Source organism: Sturnira hondurensis, unplaced genomic scaffold (genome assembly GCF_014824575.4).
Source record: "Sturnira hondurensis isolate 20B ecotype Veracruz unplaced genomic scaffold, ASM1482457v3 Scaffold0006496, whole genome shotgun sequence".
Lineage (NCBI taxonomy): Eukaryota > Metazoa > Chordata > Mammalia > Chiroptera > Phyllostomidae > Sturnira > Sturnira hondurensis.
The window spans coordinates 4,724,193-4,745,893 of NW_028079127.1; the positions used below are offsets into that span (position 1 = coordinate 4,724,193).

At 48.1% G+C, this 21,701-nt stretch overlaps 1 protein-coding gene across 1 annotated transcript in view; it reads right to left on the reverse strand.

Moving 5' to 3' along the window:
* Positions 1-21,701, reverse strand: part of GRID1 (glutamate ionotropic receptor delta type subunit 1) — a 722,282-nt gene that overhangs the window by 481,344 nt on the left and 219,237 nt on the right. Inside the window, exon 4 of the mRNA XM_037049370.1 lies at positions 18,285-18,490. Coding sequence (XP_036905265.1) covers positions 18,285-18,490 — 206 coding nt within the window. The remainder of the gene's footprint in view (positions 1-18,284; positions 18,491-21,701) is intronic.

Sequence of the window (21,701 nt, forward strand, 5' to 3'; positions counted from 1 at the left end):
TTGTCACCTTCTTGGCTATATTCAATAAGTGCTTACAAAATTTTTTTACAGAAACACAATAAAAAACATGGAAAATTTGCACCCTAGTTCACTGTTGGTGGGGTTGCAGACTGGTACAACCACTATGGAAAATAGTATGGAATTTTCTAAGAAAACTAAAAATGAACGTGCCTTTTGACCCAGCAATTCCACTATTAGCAATATAACCTAAGAACCCTGAAACACCAATCCAAAAGAACCTATGCACCCCTATGTTCATAGCAGCACAATTCACGATAGCCAAGAGTTGGAAGCAACCTAGATGCCCATCAGTCAATGACTAGATCAAAAAACTATGGTTTTTGATCACATTTTTTTTTGATCACACATTTACACAATGGAATTCTATGCTGCAGAAAGGAAGAAGGAACTACTACCCTTTGCAACATCATGGATGGAACTGGAAAGCATTATGCTGAGCGAAATAAGCCAGGCGGTGAAAGACAAAAACCGTATGATCTCACCTTTAACAGGAATCTAAACAAAACAAACAAGCAAGCAAAATATGACCAATGACACTCAAATACAGAACAGGCTGACAGGGTCCAGAGGGGAAAGGAGAGAGAATCATAGGGGAAAAGGGGATGGACTCACATGAACAAGTATAAAGGACACATGGACAATAGCTAAGGGTGGGGGGCGGAAATGGGAGGGAGGCGGGGAGCATGGGGCTGGGGACAGGCAGGGTTGGGAATATAAAACAGAAAGCTGTACTTGAACAAGAACTAAATTAAAAAATTATTTTAAAAAGAACATGGAAAATTTGGGAAAGGCTGGGCATTGAATGTGGATGCCACAGCATGTCTGCAATGCCTCTACTCCCAAAATGTCATGTAAACACCCAAAGCAACTCTCTTCCCTTCTTCCCAAAAGAATACTCAGGGAGAAGCCCCAGGGGTGAGAAGATGTCCCTCCCAAGCAGACAGAAGGGGCAGGGCTAGAAGCACCAGCAAATTTGGTTTGCCTTAGAGAGTGGCCATGGAGCTAGAGTCTGCTTGTAGGAGGAAGATAATTTCCCACGGGTGGTGGGCTTCTCAAGGGTTGAGAATGTGTCTCACTCATCTTTCTGTTCCTAGAGATCAGCTCCAGGCTCTGACACACACCTAAAATTCAACATGCAAAAATGCTTGTAGGTTTGACTTGAAATGAATTAAGTTCAATTAAATAGCCTTCTCTACTTTAAGAGGAGATGAGGAAGGAAGGACTCTGGTATGAGGAGAGCTCTGGTATGAGGAGGTACTGAGCCCTACTCACCTGGGAGGCTCAGAATGTATCCAAGTCCTCCATCTACCACCAATTGGACTATCCCTTAGAGCCAGGCCTGAGAGGCCTAGCTGGCCCAAGGAATGCTTCTCAAGGCAACTATGAGTCCTCTCCTGCCAATATACCCACCAACAACCTCACAGGCCACAACCAGTGAGGTTTTTTCCCTCACTGGTTGCTAATTTTCCCCTCAAAAAGAGAATTGGACTCTTCCATGTAAAAAAAAAAGTCCTAATAATGTATGTAGATACCCTCAAAGAGGTGGAGTATAACTCCCTAGTCAAGTATGAACTGCACATAGTCATATCTTTCCAAAGAAGACAGTATGGGAAGGGGGAAAAGAGTAACTTTACAGTGGAGCAACTTGATAAACACTACCCTTGCCAGTCAGTCAAGGTCAACATCAACAGGGTTAATAGCAGGCACCCTAATATGACATGATGAAAATGGCATTTTAGCTCTGTGGCCTTCCTCCCCAAAAGCCATGTCCCCAGAGAAAAACAGCAGACAAATACCAATTGAGGGACGTTCTACAAAACATCTGGCCAGCACTCCTCAAAACTGTCAAGGTCATTAAAGGCAAGGAAAGTCTAAAAAACTGTCACAAACATAAGCCTAAGGACACACAGTGACTAATGTAATATAGTGTCCAGGTTGGGACTCCGGAGGAGAAAAGGGACAAAACTACAAAATCTGGATAAAGCATAGACTTCAGCTAATAACAAATGTATCAGCAATGGTTCATTAATTATGACAAATGTCTCATACTAATGCAAGATGCTCATAATAGGGAAAACTGGAGGTAGGGTATATGAGAATTCTCTGTACCATCTTCACACTTTTCCCTAAATCCGGTACAATATACTTCCTGAATAATCCTCCAAGTTGTTCCCTCCCCGCCACCACCTCTGCCTTCCTCAATGCTATGTCTGTGCTCACATGAATAGTGACACCACCCTCCCTCCCTGGCCCCAGTCTCCCTATCTGATCTATGCTGTTGTCTGAGGCCACCCAGAGCTTTGGCAACACAGATGTGATGAAGCGCACCCACACTGTGATGGCTCCCTCTGTCCACAGGGTTCAGTGCAGCGCCCAGCATGCCACCCTGGCTTCTTTCACAGCTTTGCCTCTGACTCTTCCTTTACGTGCTTCTCTTGATGTTGTCATATTAAAATACCTATTGCTTTTTCCCCTGAATGAAATACCTCTAACTCCCATGTGCTTCCCTTCCATGCTTCTGCATTTGCTGATCCCTCACCTAGATCTCTCTCCACTGCTTTCTCTGCCTGACTCCTTCCTGTCCTTCACGAATCAGGTCATACCTTGGTCCCCACGGAAAGCCTTCCCTCACCACAGGATGGATGTGTTGGCTTTGGTGGGTACCCCAATCACCCCTACACTTGCATCTATCCTGTATTGTTGATGGTTTCCTACATTCCCTGCAGACAGACAGGGTTGTCCCACCCACACGGCTTTAATGCCAATCTTCACGAAATGTTTAATTAATGATGAGTAAATCCCCAAAGAAAAAGGCAGGATAAAAAGTCATAGCCATACAGGCAAGAAGGGGCTGGAAAGAAGTATTCCAAGTCATGAAATCCAAAGACCTACATCCAAGATTGCTCTATCCAGCAAAGTTTTCATTTAGAATGGGAGAGCAGATAAAGTGCTTCTCAGATAAGATCAAATTCAAGGGGTTCATCATCACCAACCCTTTATTATATGAAATGTTAAAGGGGCTTATCTAAGAAAAAGAAGATGAAAAATATGAAGAGTAAAATGACAGCAAACTCATAGTTATTAACAACAACACCTAAAACAAAAACAAAACTAAGCAAACAATTAGAATAGAAATAGAACCACAGAAACGGAGATCACATGGAGGGTTAGTAACAGGGGAGGGAGGAGGAAAGAGAGGGAAAAAGGTACAGAGAATAAGTAGCATAGATGGTAGGTAGAAAATAGACAGAGGGAGGGTAAGAATAGTATGGAAAATATAGAAGCTAAAGAACTTCTATGTATGACACGTGGACATGAACTAAAGATGGGAATGTGGGTGGGAGAGGGTGTGCAGGGTGGAGGGGAGTGAAGGAGAAAAATGGGACAACTGTAATAGCATGATCAATAAAGTATATTTAAAAAATCATGGCCAGCTATCTAGAGCTTTTGTTCTTGGGGTTTGAATTACAAATGCTACTCTTCAGAATTCCATTGTCCTCAGTAGAATCCTATATAACCACATTCCATTATATATATGGCAATGTAATGGATTACTAGATTTAATTATAACTAGGATAATTAAATTCCAGGTTTTGCCAGGTTGGACATATATATTAAATATCACCCTCAATGTGGCTAGTCTCCAAATCTGAGATTACAGGGCTTAGAAATACCAGGGTTTGTTTTTTTTTTTATGAGAAGTGTCTTTGTCATGAGAAAGTCATGCCGAGAACAACATCTAGTTTGCCAGCTGCCACTGTCCTCAGAGCAATGTACCTCTTCCCTGGTTTGAGCCAGGCTCCAGCACCCCTAGCCCTGATATGGATCCCATCCCTCATATTCCTTAGGGCAGATTCCCTGGTCTGGATGAGCCAAGGACCTTAGGCAGATGAATTTATCAAGGTAGCTGTCCAAGCCCCACGTATCATACATCCCTTCATGACTTCAATTTCCCTCCATAACAAGAAGTAAGAGTAACTACAAGGAATGAGGGTTCCCCTCAGAAGCTATGACAAGGTGCAGGCAGCACTGCTAAGTCAGGGAAGAGATGCTGAGCTCACTGTGGACCAGGAAGGCCCCACCTCATCCTCCAACTTGTACCATTCCCTCTCCTCCAACCACCCTACAGACTGGCTCTGGCTCCACCCCTTGAGTAACCGCGATTTCATTTTGTGTCTTGACAAAAACATTGCCTTCTGTTACTCACTTTTAGGCCATTCTCAATGGTAGTACCATGAAGGTTTACACCACAAAAGCCAAATATATGTGGTGCCTACCATAGCATGGTCTCACCCTGGATCCAGCCAGGACTCTAAAACAGACAAGCCCAAGCTTCATTCTTTCTTGCTGCAGCCCTCATACCAGAGCCCTGAGCAGCCACATAACTAGATCTCGCCTCCACAAGGCCGCCATGCTGTGGGGCAGCTCAAACTAGCATATCAGAGAGATCTCAGGAAAGAGAGATGGCCAGCTTATCCAGCCCCTCACTCCTCTTGATCCAGCCACTATGTGACCAGAACTGCACGACAGATTTTAAGCCAAACCACCTAATGACCCAAGTAAAACATGGGAGGTAATAAAATGACTTTTGTTTTTAACCACTAAGTTTTGGAATAGTTTTAACATAGCAATAGATAACCAGGACAGACCCCAACATTAAAGCCACTGAAATAAACTGCTCTTGATCCTTCTTCTAGGAGTCAAACTTGACTTCAGCTTTCCAAACAACCCTGGTTGCACTGTGGGACAAAGAAGGACCTTTCCCTCTTTGCGGGGGGGGGGGCTCTGTCCCTCCCCCTGGTGCACTCCTAAAACATTCATTCAGACTCCACAAACACAGGGCTTGGGCCCCAGGCCTTATTAACCCCACACAGCGGGAACTCCTTTCCCCTACTTCTCACCAATACAGAAATGAAATAAAAATTGACTTGAACACTCGGTGCCTGAGCTGAGACCTCTAGCTTATTCATGTTTTCAAGCAAGACAAAGGTGATGCCAAATACAGTGGTTCTGGTGGGAAGCATAGCTGTATCATCATCGTCATTACCATCACAACCACCCCATCACCATCGTCATCATAGCAATAGATATCATCATAATCACCATCGCCAACATCATCACCATCATTGCCACCAACGTCATCACTGTCATCATCATCCCCACCTTAGAAATAAGAAAACAAAGGTTTGGAGAAACTTTATAACTTGTCCACAGCCAGCAGACATAGAGCAATGCTAGGGTTCTAACCTCGAATGCACTAATTCCAAGGCCATTCACACTTACCTGCTCTGGCTCCTCTCCCGTTAAGCCTACCCATGGCTCCTCACCCTCAGCCTTGCCACAGGCAAAGTTGGACAAGGGAGAGCTTATAAATTTTGTAATTAGTTGCCAACATTTAAAAATTAAGAGATTTCATAGCAAAGCCCTCTTTTCTGCCTCCTCCTGAGACACAGGAAGCAGTGGCTATACCAGATCTTCCTGTGGAACCTCAATGGAGTCTGACCAGTCCCTTCAGGGAAGGATGTGCCCTCCAGGTCCCCATGGTTGCTATATGCTTCATTCTTACAGCACACCTGCCTCTTAATTTTGATATTACTGCCTGGATGTCGTGGGCACTCAGATTTGTGACATGTTATACCTGCCTGGCTGGAATCCTGAAGGGTGGCTTTAGCCATTCTTATCTAATCCTTTGGCTATCTTCAAAATCCCCAAGTTACAGAATTATTCTTGAGTGGTTCATGTAGTTGTGTGGGTTGGATGGACCCAATGAGAGAAGAGCATCTACACAGCACCTTCCCTACTCTGCTGCGCTGGGCGTGGAGCTGTCTCCAACTGGGTGCTCACAGCTGAGCGCCCAATTCTCCTGCTCATAATTCTTTCTGAGTGTGAATTTTCTCTCCATTTAAGTCAGCAGCTCTTTAGGGGCAGAATCTATTTCTTTCTTCCCCAAAGTACCCAGTACATGGGGTCTGGGGGCAAAAGCCCCTTCTATCTTGTTTATGGTTGGCCACCTAAAGGAAACTTTCTCGTTCGAAGAGTAATCCTATAGCCAAAAAGCACCTTCTTCTACCAGCCCAGCCAGCAGCAGTCCTGAGAAACCAGCAGCAGCTGTGTCCGCTCCTACCAGCCAAGGAGACCCAGATGGGAGGTTCCCTGAGCACTCCCACCCTGCTCATGGGCCAGTGTTGGCAGCCCTCTCTTCCCCCATCTCCCATGGACTCTAATGTTCACTCCAGCCACATGCTGGCACAAGAGTCTGGTGCTCAGTCCCATCTGGGCTGGCTGAGGGCCATGAACACTTGGTCACTTTTTGCTAGCCTGGTCCCCCCACCACTTGGTGCAGCCTGCATCTGGTTTTCCTCACTTGACTCCGGGAGCTATGCCTCCTGACACAGAGTGAGTGCCAAGCCACCCTTCTGTCAGACTGGCCTCAGCAGTGCTTGTCTGAGCCACTGACATATCCACCCATGACCCCAACAGTGCAGGTTGGTTCTACAATCTCAGCCAAACACCACTTACAGACAGAAAGGTATTATTATCCCTGTTTACAGACTAGTAAACAGGCTCAGAAAGATGGCACCAACAGTGAGCTGGGGTCTCAGCTGTCTATTTGCTCCAAAGGCAATGCCCCTTCCTCTGTGCAGTCAGCAGCCATAGCCCCTGAAGAAGCATCATCATGTTCCCAACCAAGTATTTGAAAGCCTCACATTTCCTCTGTGAAGAAGGAAATGTGTGTGTGTCGGGGGGGGGGGGGTTACCAAATGTTGTNTGTCTCTAGTTTCTGTAATTAAAGTGCCTATAGTTCTGCCTTTCCTGTATGGTGGAACCCAACACCTGCCCTGGACCCCAGCAAGCAGGGCTCTGTGGGTAGGGCTAGAAGATGCATGCATGTCTCCTTCAACATTCTACTTCCATCTCTCCTTTTCTCTCACCTTCACACTGATCTCCCACAGCAGCTCCTTTCTCCCCAGGTCTTCATGGTTATAACCGTAAACCACACCCCCATCCTCTGCTTTCTCCCTGTCATCACTCATGGACACAGACACTAAAGATGTGCCAGTGATGCACTGGGGGAAGGAGACACCATACCACTCCTACATAGCAAACAGCTGAGAAATGAACATTGAACAAGCCTGTTAGCAGTCCATCAACCATGCCCACTTCTATCCTTCAATCAACTCAGCAGCAGGTCCATGAGAATCCCTGATTTCAATCACTAGCACATTTCAAAATTTGGAATATTGACCTTGCCCGAAGTCACAGAAGATTTTTGGTTTTTCTCAATGCCCTCGGTGCCCCAAATCTTCACATTTTCTAAGACTCATCCATCTCCCCATTACACAGCAGTTACTAGGCACATTCTGGGTGCCAGCTCTGTGTTAGACACTATGAGAAAGAAAAGGGGAGACCTATACCCCAGAATGCTCCCCATGCTTGTTTCTTTTTCAAATTTTTAAAATATATTTTATTGATTATGCCTTACAGTTGTCCTATTCCCCCCCCTTCATTCCCCTCCACCCTGCACATCCCCCACCCTACCATTCCGCATCTTCAGTTTATGTCCATGTGTCACAAGTTCTTTAGGTTCTATATTTCCCACAGTATTCTTGCCCTCCCCCCATCTATTTTCTACCTACCATCCATGCTATTTATTCTCTGTACCTTCTCCCCCCTTCTCCTCCTCCCCCCACTCCCCTGTTGCTAACCCTCCATGTGATCTTCATTTCTATGGTTCCGCTCCTGATCTAGCTGTCCTCTTAGTTTGCTTTTGTTTTAGATGTGGTTGTCATTAACTGTGAGTTTGCTGTCCTTTCACTGTTCATATTTTTTATCTTCTTTTTCTTAGATAAGTCCCTTTAACATTTCATATAATAGGGGCTTGGTGATGATGAACTCCTTAAATTTGATCTTATCTGAGAAGCACTTTACCTGCCCTTCCATTCTAAATGAAAGCTTTGCTGGATACAGCAATCTCGGATGTAGGTCTTTGGATTTCATGACTTGGAATACTTCTTTCTTTCCAGCCGCTTCTTGCCTGTAAGGTCTCTTTTGAGAAATCAGCTGACAGTCTGATGGGAACTCCTTTGTAGGTGACTGTTCCCATATCTCTTGCTGCTTCTAGGATTTTCTCCTTCATTTTAATCTTGACTAATTTATGTGCCTTGGTGTGTTCCTCCTTGGGTCCAACTTCTTTGGGACTCTCTGAGCTTCCTGGGCTTCCTGGAAGTCTATTTCCTTTGCCAGATTGGGGAAGTTCTCCTTTATTATTGGTTCAAATAAGTTTTTCACTTGTTGCTCTTCCTCTTCCCCTTCTAGTACCCCTATAATTCGGATGTTGGAGTGTTTAAAGATGTCCTGGAGGTTCCTAAGCCTCTCCTCATTTTTTTGAATTCTTGTTTCTTAATACTTTTCTGTTTGGTCATTTTTTCTTCCTTCTGGTCCACTCCCTTGATTTGAGTCCGTTTCCTTTCCATCACTATTGGTTTTCTGTGCATTTCCCTTCATTTCAATTAGTTTAGCCTTCATTTGTTCCTCTAATTTGTGACTAAAATCAACCAGTTCTGTAAGCATCCTGATCACCAGTATTTTGAACTGTGCATATGATAGGTTGGCTATCTCTTGGTCACTTAGAAGTATTGGCTCTGGGGCTTTGAGCTGTACTTCTTGAGCCATGATGTTTTGGTCTGTTTGTGCCTGTTACATATGAGGGACAGAGCCCTAGGTGTTCAGCAGGTTGGGGCAACTCAGTCACTGGGTTATGACGCTGTATATGGGGGCAGGGTCAAAGAGGGGCAATGGCGGTCCCCTCTGCTGCTTCCTGCCTCTGGGGCCTACAGTCTGTCTCACTGCTTGCTCCTTTGCCTGGTTTATCTGTGTGCGAATGAGTGACCGCCGTCAACCTGCCACCTTGCACCCTCACTGGGTCTGCCCTTTGCAACCCCATGCCTGGGATCTGCGAACCGCCACCTGTGCACCTCGGTTGGTCTGGCCGAGTTTTCCTGTGCAACCCTGCTCCGCCAGTTGCTAGCTCCAGCCCTCTTAGTGGTCTGGCTGAATGTTTCATTGTTGTGGTACTTCTGTATAGTTCAATTTTCTGTGTTTTGGTTGCGTTTTTGTTACTAAAACTTTGTTGTTGTCTTTAAACTTGGTCGTGCGAGGAGGCACAGTGTTTCCACCTATGCCTACATCTTGGCCAGAAGTTGCATGCTTAATTCTTAAGATAACCTTGTACATCAAGTGCCATGAAATCCACTGCACAGACAGGGAAGCAGAGCTAAGAGAGGCACGTAGTGAGGAGGTGGAATAGAAGTTGGGCCAGGTCCATCGGGAGCTCTGCCCTTTCCTGCTCCACTGACCTCACCACAAAAGGGTTACATAAAATGCCCTTAGACTCATTGGTGACGAGAGGGTCCCATGGAAGCTGCTCTTCCAGCTGTCAAGGAGAGAGGTACTGGCGGTCTGACCATCACCTCACACTCTCTACAGGCATGTTAGTGGACACAGGACTGTGGTGGAAGAGAGTGTCCCCATCCTTCAGATGAGTTCTCAGAGGTGTCCAGTTCACTCTCCCCCATCCCACCTCAGTGGTCATGGTCACTGAGTCTTCACTTCAGCATGCTCTAGGAGCAAACTGGCAATAAGCTTCCTCCTGCCAATGGCATTAGTGGAAAACAGCTGGGCTCTGAGTCAAGGAGGCTGAACTCAAACCCCAGTTCTGTCCCTTTATCTGAGGGAGCAGCAGAAAATCCCTAAATCCTCCAGGCTCCACTGCTCTGAACAGCACTTCCCTTCTAGCACCATTTGGAAGATCAGGTGAGTTAACTGGTCCACAATGGGAGCTCGATAAAAAAAGGCCTGTTCCATTTCTTTCTCTCTCTGCTTCACATGCCCCTCCTCACCACTCTCACCCCAAAGTTGAGCAAGGTTGAATGAGAGTAAGATCATGCGCCTCTGCATATGGTCTTGTCACCCACAAAACTGCAAGTTGTCTGCTTCTTTCCAAAAAAGCCCATATGCATACTGGGACATAATGGACAGATTACAAAATGGCCACAACTTGCTATTCCTTTCCTGTGTCCACTCCCTATATCCAATGTGACCTCCAGGAGGAGGTCCCCCAGGACCCCAGTTCCCCCAGGAGGAGTTTCCTGTGAGTTCCCTCACTTGGCCCTTCAGTCTGGGCTGACCTCACAGCTTGCTTTGACAAAGAGATCTTGGCAAAAGTGATGATGTACCAGGTCTGAGCCCAGGCCTGGAGTGACCCTGAGCACTTGCATTTGCTCTCTTGGAACTCTGCTGCTGCCATATGAGTTAAGTGTGGGCTAGAGTGCCTGATGACAAGAAACCCATGGCCTGGTCACCCCATCACCCCAACTTACAGCCAGCCAACCACCATCCTAACCAGCCAGCCCGCACCAAGGGACCAGCTGGCCACAGATGCACAAGCAAGTAAAAGCAAGATCAGTAGAGTCAAGTCTGCTGACTGGGAGACTCGTGAGCAACAATAAAGGCTTGTTTCACAGCACTGAGTTGTGGGATGGTTTGTCATACAGCACCAGCTAACTGATACAGAGGCCTTCCCTTCTCCAAGCTGAATGGCAGCTGGGACACAGGTAGCCAAGGCCAAGTTCCTACTGGTACTTACCAAGGGCTCTATTTAGGAACATACAGAGGATGGCACCAGATGTGGGCTGTATGGCACAGACAGCTTCTCTGAATGAATCTGTTCCAGTTTAGATAACCTTGCTTCACCTCTGCCTCTCTTCACACTACCAGATTTCTGGCTTCCTGCAGTGCTGGGGGAGTTCTGCTGCTTCCCCTTTGGGCTCTCCACCCACCCCTTCAATCAACAAATGGCTGAATCACCACCCCAGGGAGGGCCCCCCAAGCTGATGGCCTTGTGGATCCAGGAGCAGAAAGGTTAATTGAGTCATTTGGCTGCTGCAGGATGTTTCCTTTCGTAAACATCTATTTCTCATTCTTGCTGCCTTCCCAACCAAAGGGGCTACCTGCTAATAAGCCACAGAGACTCCTGCAGGGAGGAACTGACGCATGTTGCTGGCTACTTAATGACCTAAAAATGAAGGAGAGAACACCAGGTGTCTCCAGGCCTTTGTTTCAGGTTCACAACCCTTCTGTTTGACCCTGGAAAGGAGGCCAAGAGGCTTCCCAGACAGCACAGTAAGGCCTTCCTTGTCCCTCATGAATGGGGTGGCATAATTCCTGGCAAACTGGAAATTGAGACAACGATCAATCAAAACAAAACACCAGGGATCCAGCACCATTTGGCATTTCCCCTTGACAAAAGGTTTGGATGCTCCTTTGAATTATCAAAAAATCAAACATTAAATACTTTCAGAACAATCAAGTATCCCTGCTTGGCTAAAGAGCTACGAATGTGTTTAGTCTGACCAGTGGGCAATCAGCTTCTACGGAATGTTTGCTTGGGGCAGAGGTTGGAGCCCCAACCTCTGCCTGCCAACCAATGTTCACAGAACCCAGAAGGCAATGAACAAAGATGAACATGTCCCAGCTCCTGCCTTCACACACTCCTAGGTCCCATGGGTGGAGGTACAAACAGATGGTCGGAGTGGGGATGGCAACGGCTGTGTGGTCAGAGTGCAGCAGGTGCCCAGGATGTGAGGTATCATCACAGAGAAGGCACAGTGGGCTGGGATGCATAGAGCCTGATGAGCCCAGAAGTTGTTGGTATCCAGGGAGGGAGTCCACAATGGCTTCCACAGCATGCAAGGGGTTTGGAAGGATAAGCAGAGTGCGGAGACAGAGAAGGAAGGAGACAGTGGCCCTGTGGAATCTGGGAAACAGGCCCTGGCCAAACATCTCCCTGTTCCCTTCTCCATGTCAGCCAGGCCCCGAGTGCTGGCTGCCCTGAGCACCACGGAGCTCCAACCCTGCCAGAACAAACTCTAGAGCACAGGTGGCAAACACAAGGCCCGCAGGCCAAATCCACCCCTCCACTTTGTCTTTTGCCCAGCACCTTGTATCTACCCAGTGGCAGTGCCGAGTTTTCACTTAACTGTTAAGAAGTAGTTACATTTAAACAGTCCTAAAATTACATTCAGCCCTTTGAAGGCAACTGCGAGGCTGATGTGGCCCCCAGTGAAAATGAGTTTGACACCCCTGTTCTAGAGAACACCTCTTCTTCACGATCTCATTTCTAAGAATTTCTAAACTGGAGAGGGGCAGAGGGAAAGAATTTCTCAGACTTGCAGCACTTTTGCTACAGTGCTGAGGCTTTAAAATCCATAAACAGTAGGACGTAATTAAATGCAAATGCAGGGCCACATTTAAAAATTAATCTATAATTAATTAGTAATTTAAAATATTCTAGTAAATGCTACTTAAATAGCACAGAATAATCCTAGCTCTGAGTGATAATGTCATCTGCTAAAGAGTTACCGTGGTAGAGTGGGAAACGTGCATATATGTTGGACAACAGAGCATTGTGATTACTTCATTTACCTTTGCTACAAACGAATTAAAAAGCTCAGTCTTTACATTCAAATTGTGGGAGTGAGCTCACTCATTGCAGCATATTCTGAAAAGCAATGATTAGAAGCCAGGAGCTACCCCCAGGCTACGCTTCTAGAGAGCATTAAATTGCCTCCAGCCACACTCCTTGCTGGGGAACCAGTCTGGGCAGGAGTGGGGAGAGCTGTTGGGAGTGGCCGTTTCTACCTTTGTCCCTTCACATACACTCACTCTTCCTAGCCTGGGTGACAGGTGACACCCACTCCAAGATCAATGGGGAGCTGTCCCACCAACAGGCCATTGCCCTCAAGTTCTCTCTCCCATCCTTCTCACTACAGGAAGAGATCAGTGGTATCTAACTGCAAAGTCAATGCCACCCGAAGCACTATCACTTAAAATGGCTTAACATACTTTACTTTTTCTACTCTTTCCAGTGAAACAATATAGATGGGAGGGAAGAAGAGAAGAGGAAATAAAGAGGACACAAAAAGAAAGAGGAAGACCTAAGTACAACTACAGATGGGACACAGAAATGAGGAATGAGAGCTGAAAGGACAAAGTCCTGGAGTGCCCCACACACGCCCAGAGGCCCCGGTGAATACGGGCCCTGAGCCTGCCCTCTCTGGCAGGCCACTGGAAAGAATGCCCAGAATGACTATGGCCATAGAGTAGGGGAACTTCTGTGTTCCCAGATAACTCTTGATACGGTTTCTGGCCGGTCATAGGCATCTAATTCATATTGGATGGACAGATAACAGGGTGCCTGGGGCACCCTGGATGGATGGATGGATGGACGGACGGACGGACAGATGGACAGATAGATGACTGACAGAAGGAATCTCCTCCAGGAAGATGAGATGAAGCCCAGGGCCAAAATGGACTTTGATCTACCCATCAAACCTGAACTGGAGAAGAAAGAACAGTAAGACACACATACCGGGCAAGAGCCCTGGCGCTATAGTTATGGAATGTGCTCTAGGCCATTAACCTCAAAGACCCTGAAAAAGACGCAAGAATAAACCATCCTGAAGTTTGGATTCCCTTCCCTGGACTAGGGAACCCCTTTCTGCTGACATCCCAGCCTCAGCTCTAGCCCTTCCACACCCTCCACACCCCTGCTGCAACCCAAAGGCATGAGTCCCCAAACACCCTGAGGCTCTCTGAGCTCTCTTCCCCCAGGCCTGCCTTGGCTATGGGGTTAATGAAAGTTTGTTCCCATAGACCTGGCCACAATGTCACCTACTCCAGGAAGCATCACTGACCCTCTGGCCAACACCATTTGTCGCTGGGCAGAGGGTGTTGCTCTAGTCCTTGGTGCTCTCACAGGACCTGGTCCACACCTCTGCTATTACAGGCAAAGGGGTCTGTTCATACCTCTATCCTTCCCACCAAGCTAGGAGCACCAGGAGGGCAAGGACAATAGCCTCAGTGTCCAGCACAGAACCTGGCACAGCACTCAGGCTCATAACATGCTGGAGAAATAAAAGAAGGAACCCATGAACAGAATGGAGAAGGCTCCAGCATCCATAGACAGGAGTCCCCGGGGAATGGCCTCTGCTCTTGGCCCCTCCCAGCAGCTGTCACCCTGATCACTTCAGGAGTTTCACTGCCTAGAGTGAAGAGAAGAAACACACTTGCCCTGGCCAGTAGTTCAGGCTGATGGGCTACACAAAAACAGAGCATCAGGGGTGCTTGTCACTGCCCAATGAAGCCTCATATAGCAGCCAGCAATCCAGAGAGGGGCCGAGGCCCAGGTAAGGACAGAAAGACTCCAACTCACTTCCCAGGTACAGGGTAATTATAAAGCTCCCCCACCCTCACTCAGCTCCCACACCAAGCCCAAGGTGCAACAGCCTTCCTGCTGAGAAAAGAGTTCCTTCCATAGCCTGTGCCCTTGGCAGCCCCCAAGGGCAGCTCACAATGGGCTACAGATCTCAGGTCAGAGGACCAGATGGCTGTCACCCATGAACTCAGCCACCCTGAGGGGAACCTTTTACAGATAATGCACTGATATGTGGTTGTCAAGGTTGTGATTGAAAGACCTCAAAGAAGGGGATGTGGAATCAAAACTGAGCAATAAGCCTCACTGGTGTGGCTCAGTGGATTGAGTGCCTGACTGCAAAGCAAAGGGTTGTTGGTTCGATTTCCAGTCAGGACACAGGCCTGGGTTGCAGGCCTGGTCCCCAGTAGAGGGCACACAAGAGGCAACCACACATTGATGTTTCTCTCCCTCTCCTCTCCCTGTCTTCCCCTCTCTCTAAAAATAAATAAATATAATCTTTAAGAAAAAGAACAATAAAAAGGATCTAGAGGCGGGCCTGTTATAGCAGCCCAGTCCCCCGGGCAGACCCCAATACCCCAGCCTGTTGCACCCCCCACCCTCTCACCTACCACGGAGTCCAGGCTTCCCAAACCTGTGGCTCCAGCAAGGGTAGCTCCCCATGAAAGGGATCACAGAGAAGCTAGTGTTACATGGATCCCAGGCCAAGACCCCCACAAGCATAGGAGAGGCAGTGGCTCCCAACACACAGCACATGGACAGCCGGGCTGATCCCAGGCAGCTAAGTCCGTGTCATGCAGAACTTGTCACCAACAAGAGAGTAAGTGCCAGCCTTCCCAACAATACACATGCAGCAAAATATAAAAGGTTCAAGCAAAGCCATCTTCCTCCCTTACTCCCAATAACCAGGCCTGCTTGCCTGCTTTCCTGAATTCCTTCCTTTCTTTCTTCAATGTTTCATTGTTTATGCCACTACAGTTGTTCCAATTTTTCTCCCTTTGCCCCCCTCTACCCAGTCTGTTCCCCTACACTCACACAGTCAATCCTCACACTGTAGTCCATGTCCATGGATCCTTCATGTATGTTCTTTGACTAATCCCTTCATCTTCTTTCAACCAGTCCCCACCTCCCCCCTGCCCTCTTACAGATGCCAGTCTGTTCCATGATTGAAAGCCTCTGGTTCTATTTTGCTCATTGGTTTATTTTGTTTGTTAGAATCCACTCATAAGTGAGATCATATGGTATCTGTCTTTTACCAACTAGCTAATTTCACTTAGCATTACAGTCTCCAGTTCCATCCATGCCAACAGCCAAGCTTTTCAAGGGAGGAGGAGAGCAGTTATAGCTGGGAGGGCCACATAATCCACCTTTCCTGTGGTCACCTAGGCCAGCCCTGGTCAGGTACAACAGCTACACGCCATCCATAGCAGTGGGGTGGGGAGGCATTTACTGCCCCATAACAATGTGTTGAGTTCACAGATTGAGGGCATGTCCTGGTACTGTGTCACCCTTATGAACATTGTCTGTTCCTGTCACAGCAAAGAAGAGGTTGAGGTTGTGTCAGTCTGCTCAAGAAGCCCATGGAATGCCTCCAGGTAATGATTGAAGCTTTCTTGCTGGAACGGCATCCCCGGGTCTCTACCAGGGGACCTGCTGGGCTAGTCAGCCACATGGGTCATACAGGTCATGTTCACCTCTAGGGTCGGATTCCTTCCCCTATGGCTCACAGTAGATGCACCAAAATTCTTTCAGCACCAACACCCTAAACTTACATCAGACCCTGGAACCACACTCTCCACATGAAGCCAACATAGCTGTCTTCTAGCCACTACTGTCACCGCAGTCCCTTGTACTTTCTGTGGCCATCCCAGCAGCCCCAGCAGCATGGCAGTGAGGGCGCAGGTGGGTAAAATCTGTCCAGTCCCTTGGTGACTCCTTCCATGACCTTAAGCAAGTCCTTCAACTTCTTCAGCTTCAGTTCCCTCATTTGTAAAGTGGGAAAATTGGGGGACGCCTATGGTGGACACCCCCAAAAGGATAGTATACCCCTCCTGGTGGTAGGCACATGGAACCAGAGACCAAGACTCTGACCATCTGGAGCTGAATAAATGAAACCCAGCTGCTGTCTTTCCCCACAGTCTCCAGCCACCACTTGTAGGGCCTTGTCACTCTCACCAGATACTCCCTCCAGGGGCATCCCCAGCTCTGCAGCACCTAGCAAAGCACAGGCTTTGCAAATCGATCTAGGGGAAGGAGATAACAACAGGCCAAAGCCAGCCAAGCACATCCAACACTGCAGGAGTCTGCATAATTAGCCACTTGGAAATAATATCCTTAGGCCACTCTTAGTTTTGTGTTAAATCCTTGCGGGGCTAGGGACAGAGAAAAGGCTGAATTCTCCGGAAGGGATATGATAAATGTGTACAGTGAAAAGGTAATGGGAGCTTCTTGAGAAGCTACACACTGAATGCTGTATTTGTACCTGTCATCTCCTTCAGCTCTACCTGATAGACAAAGAAAGTGAGGTTATAAGGAGAGGCTAATTACCCAAAGCCACATAATCAGTAAGTGCAGGGAGTACTGGGATTTGCCCTCAAATTGTATAACTTTCAAACCAGTATTCTTCCCACTTCCAAGCTTAACAGCAAGAGCAGGGATAAGGAGGAAAGAACGCAAAGAGAGGAGGCAAGGGACTGGTGAGAAAAGAGAGGGATGGGGCCTGCGGCAGAATTAGCAGACACTATCACCGGAGCTACCTCCGGCTGGGGAACTTAACGAGGAGAAAAGCTTTCCCGTGAGCAGACTCTTCTGGAAACACTCTGACAACACCTGGACATATTAGAGCTGCTACTCCTGGGCTACCCGTGACTGGCCTGAATCCCCCCCCTACAGGGAAATGTGTTCTGGTGAAAACGTTGAGTGCCAACAGGACATCACAGCCTGGCTGATCACCAGCATGATCTGGGCCTGATTAGTGGACTGTGTCAGGGCTGCTGGCCAACTGCACCAAATTACGCATTCCAAATTTAAAGTTCTCCAGCAGTGGGCTTCATGCTGGTTCCTGATGCATGAGGTAGCATTTTGAGTAATAATTAATTAGAGGGGAAAGCAGAATAAGCAAGCAAAGAACAGCAAACAAAATTAGTATAATTCTGCCTTTTGCTCCATTTTACTTTCAATCACAGAGGGCCAACAAGGCGACGAGTTGGAGGGGAAGCCACAGAGAGCGTTCAGCCACTGGGTACCCCCTTCTACTTGCCCCAGCTCCTGGGCACAGTACCTCGCTATCATGGCTCCTGGCCCCTAAAACCAACCAGGCCAGAGAGAAACCCACCAATTCCAACTGTCATCTCTCTGCCACCAGACCACCAGGGCTGGCACCAATCAGACAGCTCAGAGTTTTCTAGTTGTCTGTTCTAAAGTTAATTGACTTTCTGTTAAACATATGGGCCCTGTCTTTATGAGAGGGCCCTAACTCCTAATGGAGATGTTTTTTTAAAAAAAATCACTGATTAGCCCAGGCACCGACAAACTAAGTACACACATACCATGTATCACAGGGCTATATGCAGCCAGCACCTCCCCCAGGTGCTAACACATCCCAAAGCAGAGCTGCTGCCCCTCTGCAGACAGCTGGAAATTTACTTTATCTCTAGAGGCTTACACCTGTCAAAAAAGAGAGGAAAATTAAAAGGAAAAAAACACACCACCAGCCTGAGTTTTGCCTCAGAAATCTCTGGCAGTGCTTTGTAAACAGGCTTCCTACTCACTGCCCCCAGCCTCTCAGCATCTGGGCAAGTCTTGGGCCACCTGCTGGGGGCCAGTCAGGAGCCAATTTGTGCTTGGTCTCCCCCTTCCTGGCATGTGCTGTGACCCCAGCACCCAGAGGCTCCCATGTCTGTTTGAACCACCCACAATGAAAAGACCATGGCTGCAGCCCACCTGAGCCACCTGTGTAGCCACTCCTGTGGCTGCAGGCCCCACCACCTACCTCATTGATGAAGGAGTGGGCCCCCTGCGGGCTGAGCAGCAGGATGGCACGGCGCAGCGTGTCCCGGTAGCGATTCAGCTCCTCCGTCTTCATCGTGGTGAAGAGGCTGGTGAACACATGGCTGATGTTCTTGTCCACCTTTTGTAAAGAGACATCAAGGCCCAGCCGGGAGGCCTGGTCCAGGAAGCTTTGGAGACCACGGATATCTGTGTAGGGGGAGAAGAGGAAGAGGAGAGAACAATCTTTAAGTGGAAAGAGACTGTGGAATATCTAACTCCAACACTCCCACCTGGTATAGGCCACCACAGAAGTAAGGGCCCAAGTCTACCTCAGTGGCCCACTGAATAAAGGCACGGATTAAGGCCCAACACCTGTCACTAGCATACAGCGACCCGGTACCCCCTTCTGTTTGCCCCAGCTCCTGGGCACACTACCTTGCCAGCATGGCCCCTGGCCCCTAAAACCAACCCAGGCCAGAGAGAAACCCACCAATTCCAACTGTCATCTCTTTGCCACCAGACCACCAGGGCTGGCACCAGACAGCTCAGAGTGTTTTCTAGTTGTCTGTTCTAAAGTTAATTGACTTTCTGTTAAACATATGGGCCTTGTCTTTATGAAAGGGCTCTAACTCCTAATGGAGATAGTTTCTTAATACCATATGATCTCACCTTTAACAGGAAGCTAAACAACAAAACAAACAAGCAAGCAAAATATAACCAAAGACACTGAAATAGAGAAGGGGGGGGACAGTGACCAGAGGGGAGAGGGGAGGGAATTTCAGGGGAAATAGGGGAGGGATTTAGAGGAACAAATATAAAGAATACATGGACAACAACTAAGAAGGGTGGAAATGGGAGGGAGGGAGGAGCATGAGGGGGTGGGATGGGATGGGAGTAATAGAAAACTGTACTTGAGAAATAATTAAATAAATTAAATTTTTTAAAAAATCCCCGATTAGCCCAGCCCCGACAAACTAAGTACACATATATCATGTATCACTGGGCTATATGCAGTCCCAGAGTGTGTCCCGCACGATGGAGAGCACTTTCTGCCACTCAACAGGTCCTGTGGCCAGAAACCATCCTTTATATGGAGTTCTCTCCCTATTCTTTCCCTTTCCCTATTTCTTTCACCCAATGAGAGTGAAAGTTCTGGTAGTTCGGTCCTTGTGGCTATACGTGCTGGTGGGCCCTGGCCCCTGCTTCCCTACACCTCCCACTATCCCCACAGCTGAGGCTCCTTGACCCTCAGGGGTGATCTAAGGCCACTGACTGCCCTGACTGAAGCAGCCCCCACCCCATTCCTGTGACTGAAGAGCCTATATATCCTCACACCCCAGCCCTGAGGCCTCTTCCAAGAATGAAAACGCTGACTTTCCTGGATGAAACACTTCTCCACTCTCTTTCTAGCCAGGGTGACTCTTATCCCAAATCCAACAGGGAGAGCAGATGGTCCAAGATGGTCCACTAAGTGCCCTCCTGGCGCTTTGGTGCAGCACCCAGAAGAGAGGACTGTTCTTTCCCCTGTGGACACCAAAAGGGCAGGATGCAAGCCCTGGGCTGGAGAGAGGCCTCCTCTTCTGAGGGTCACAAATGCTAAATATTCTTTTTTTTAGCCAGAGCCCAAATCTTCTCTCAGACCTGCCAATGAATGGAGCCCACAGAGGCAAGCAGGTCCCAGCATGAGACTGGGCCCTGATGATGTCATTTAAGCCTCTGGGTCCATCTGTGTCCAGCCTGTCTCTCCTGGATTTTTCAGTTCATGAGCCAAAGTCAAGTCAAGTGGATTTCTGTCATTTGCAATGCAAAGTCTCAACCCATAAGCCACTTTTTCAAAGCCTGGGATGTTTCCTTCATCTGGCCCATACCTGCCCATAGGTCCCAAAGACGAGACCCATACCTGAGCCACTCCCTCTAAAGGACACTCTGGACCCGCCTAGATTTCATAAGCTGTGCTCTCCCGGTGCTCCAGATACCCATGGGCTACCACGGGCATGGAGGGGCCCAAGAATCAAATTCAAAGTAAATAGTGTTAATTCAACCAGATTTTTTCCCAACCAGTTCCTCTCCCAAACTTTCACCTCAGGCCCATTCCACAAACTTCCACAGCTCCACACATGCCGGGCACCATGAGAGCGCTGCAGGGTCCCTGCATTGCCTATCTTACCATGGACTGGCTCACCAGTAAGTCTAGTCCCAGCTGAACATGACAAGAGTAGCCATGGAGAACCAAACACAGTGCCAGGGAGGGGAGCAGAGCACACAGTCCTGACTGGGGTCCTGGGGTCAGCACACAGACCCTATTCCCCACCTCAGAAAAGCCCTCAGGGTGGGGCCTGAGGGCCAGTGGTGGGCAACCACACTTAGAACCAAGTATCATTCCGTAAACACTCAAGCAAATCACCCAACCAGTCTGTACTCATCTGGCTCATCTGTAAACTGGAGACAAAAGGCACCAACTACAGTTTTCACAGGACTGTGAAAAAACACATTCTTGAAGGTACCACCTGCTTGTGCCTCAGGGGCCTGCACCTGGGAGGCCCAAAGACATAACCTCCTTATGATCCACAGGGAGGTCAGAGAAGTGCCCAAATAGGAGTCCAACTAGAAATGGCAAATGCATGACTGATAGTCAAGCCAGTGGCGCCTGTGTTCCAGTCCAGTCATACCTCAGCCAGCTTCATCCATAGGCAGCATGGCACCTGGAGCACAGACATGTGCCCAGAACTGCTTGCCTGGCAAAGCAGGGAGACCTCAGTGCTTGCTCTGCCCACTGAGTCAGACGGAAAGAAGGTGCCCAGTAGCATAATGGTACCTCTCCACCCAAAGCTGCCAAGTGAGGAAAGGTAACTGACGGAAGATCACACAGTGCCTGACGCCTGCCCCAGTACTGGGGCTTCCAACACACAGGCCCAAGGTTGTCAATACCCTTCAGATTCCCAGAGAGGTCATGCTTTCTCCATCAGCCTGCCCTGGAGATCTGTGATCCCAAAGACTCCCAAAAGAAGAGTATGGCCCTGGCTGGCATAGCTCACTGGATTGAGCACAGGCCTGCGAACCACACGACCCAGGTTCGATTCCCAGTCAGGGCACATGCCTGGGTTGCAGGCCAGTTCCCAGCAGGGGACACATGAGAGGCAACCATACATTGATATTTCTCTCCCTTTCTCCTTCCCTTCCCCTCCAAAGATAAATAAATAAAATCTTTTTAAAAAAAGAAAAGTATGAAGAGGGTTTTCAGAGCTTCTTCACTGATCCAAGGGAATGGCAGGGCAAACATGCAGAAATGGCTCAGGGAGCAGAAATGCAACAGGGATAGGGGACCCCCCCAACTAGAAAAACTCAGGGCTGCTGTCAACTCTGCACCCTCCCTCTCCTGAGAACAGCACAACTCACACCTGCCAGTTACTAGCTTGAA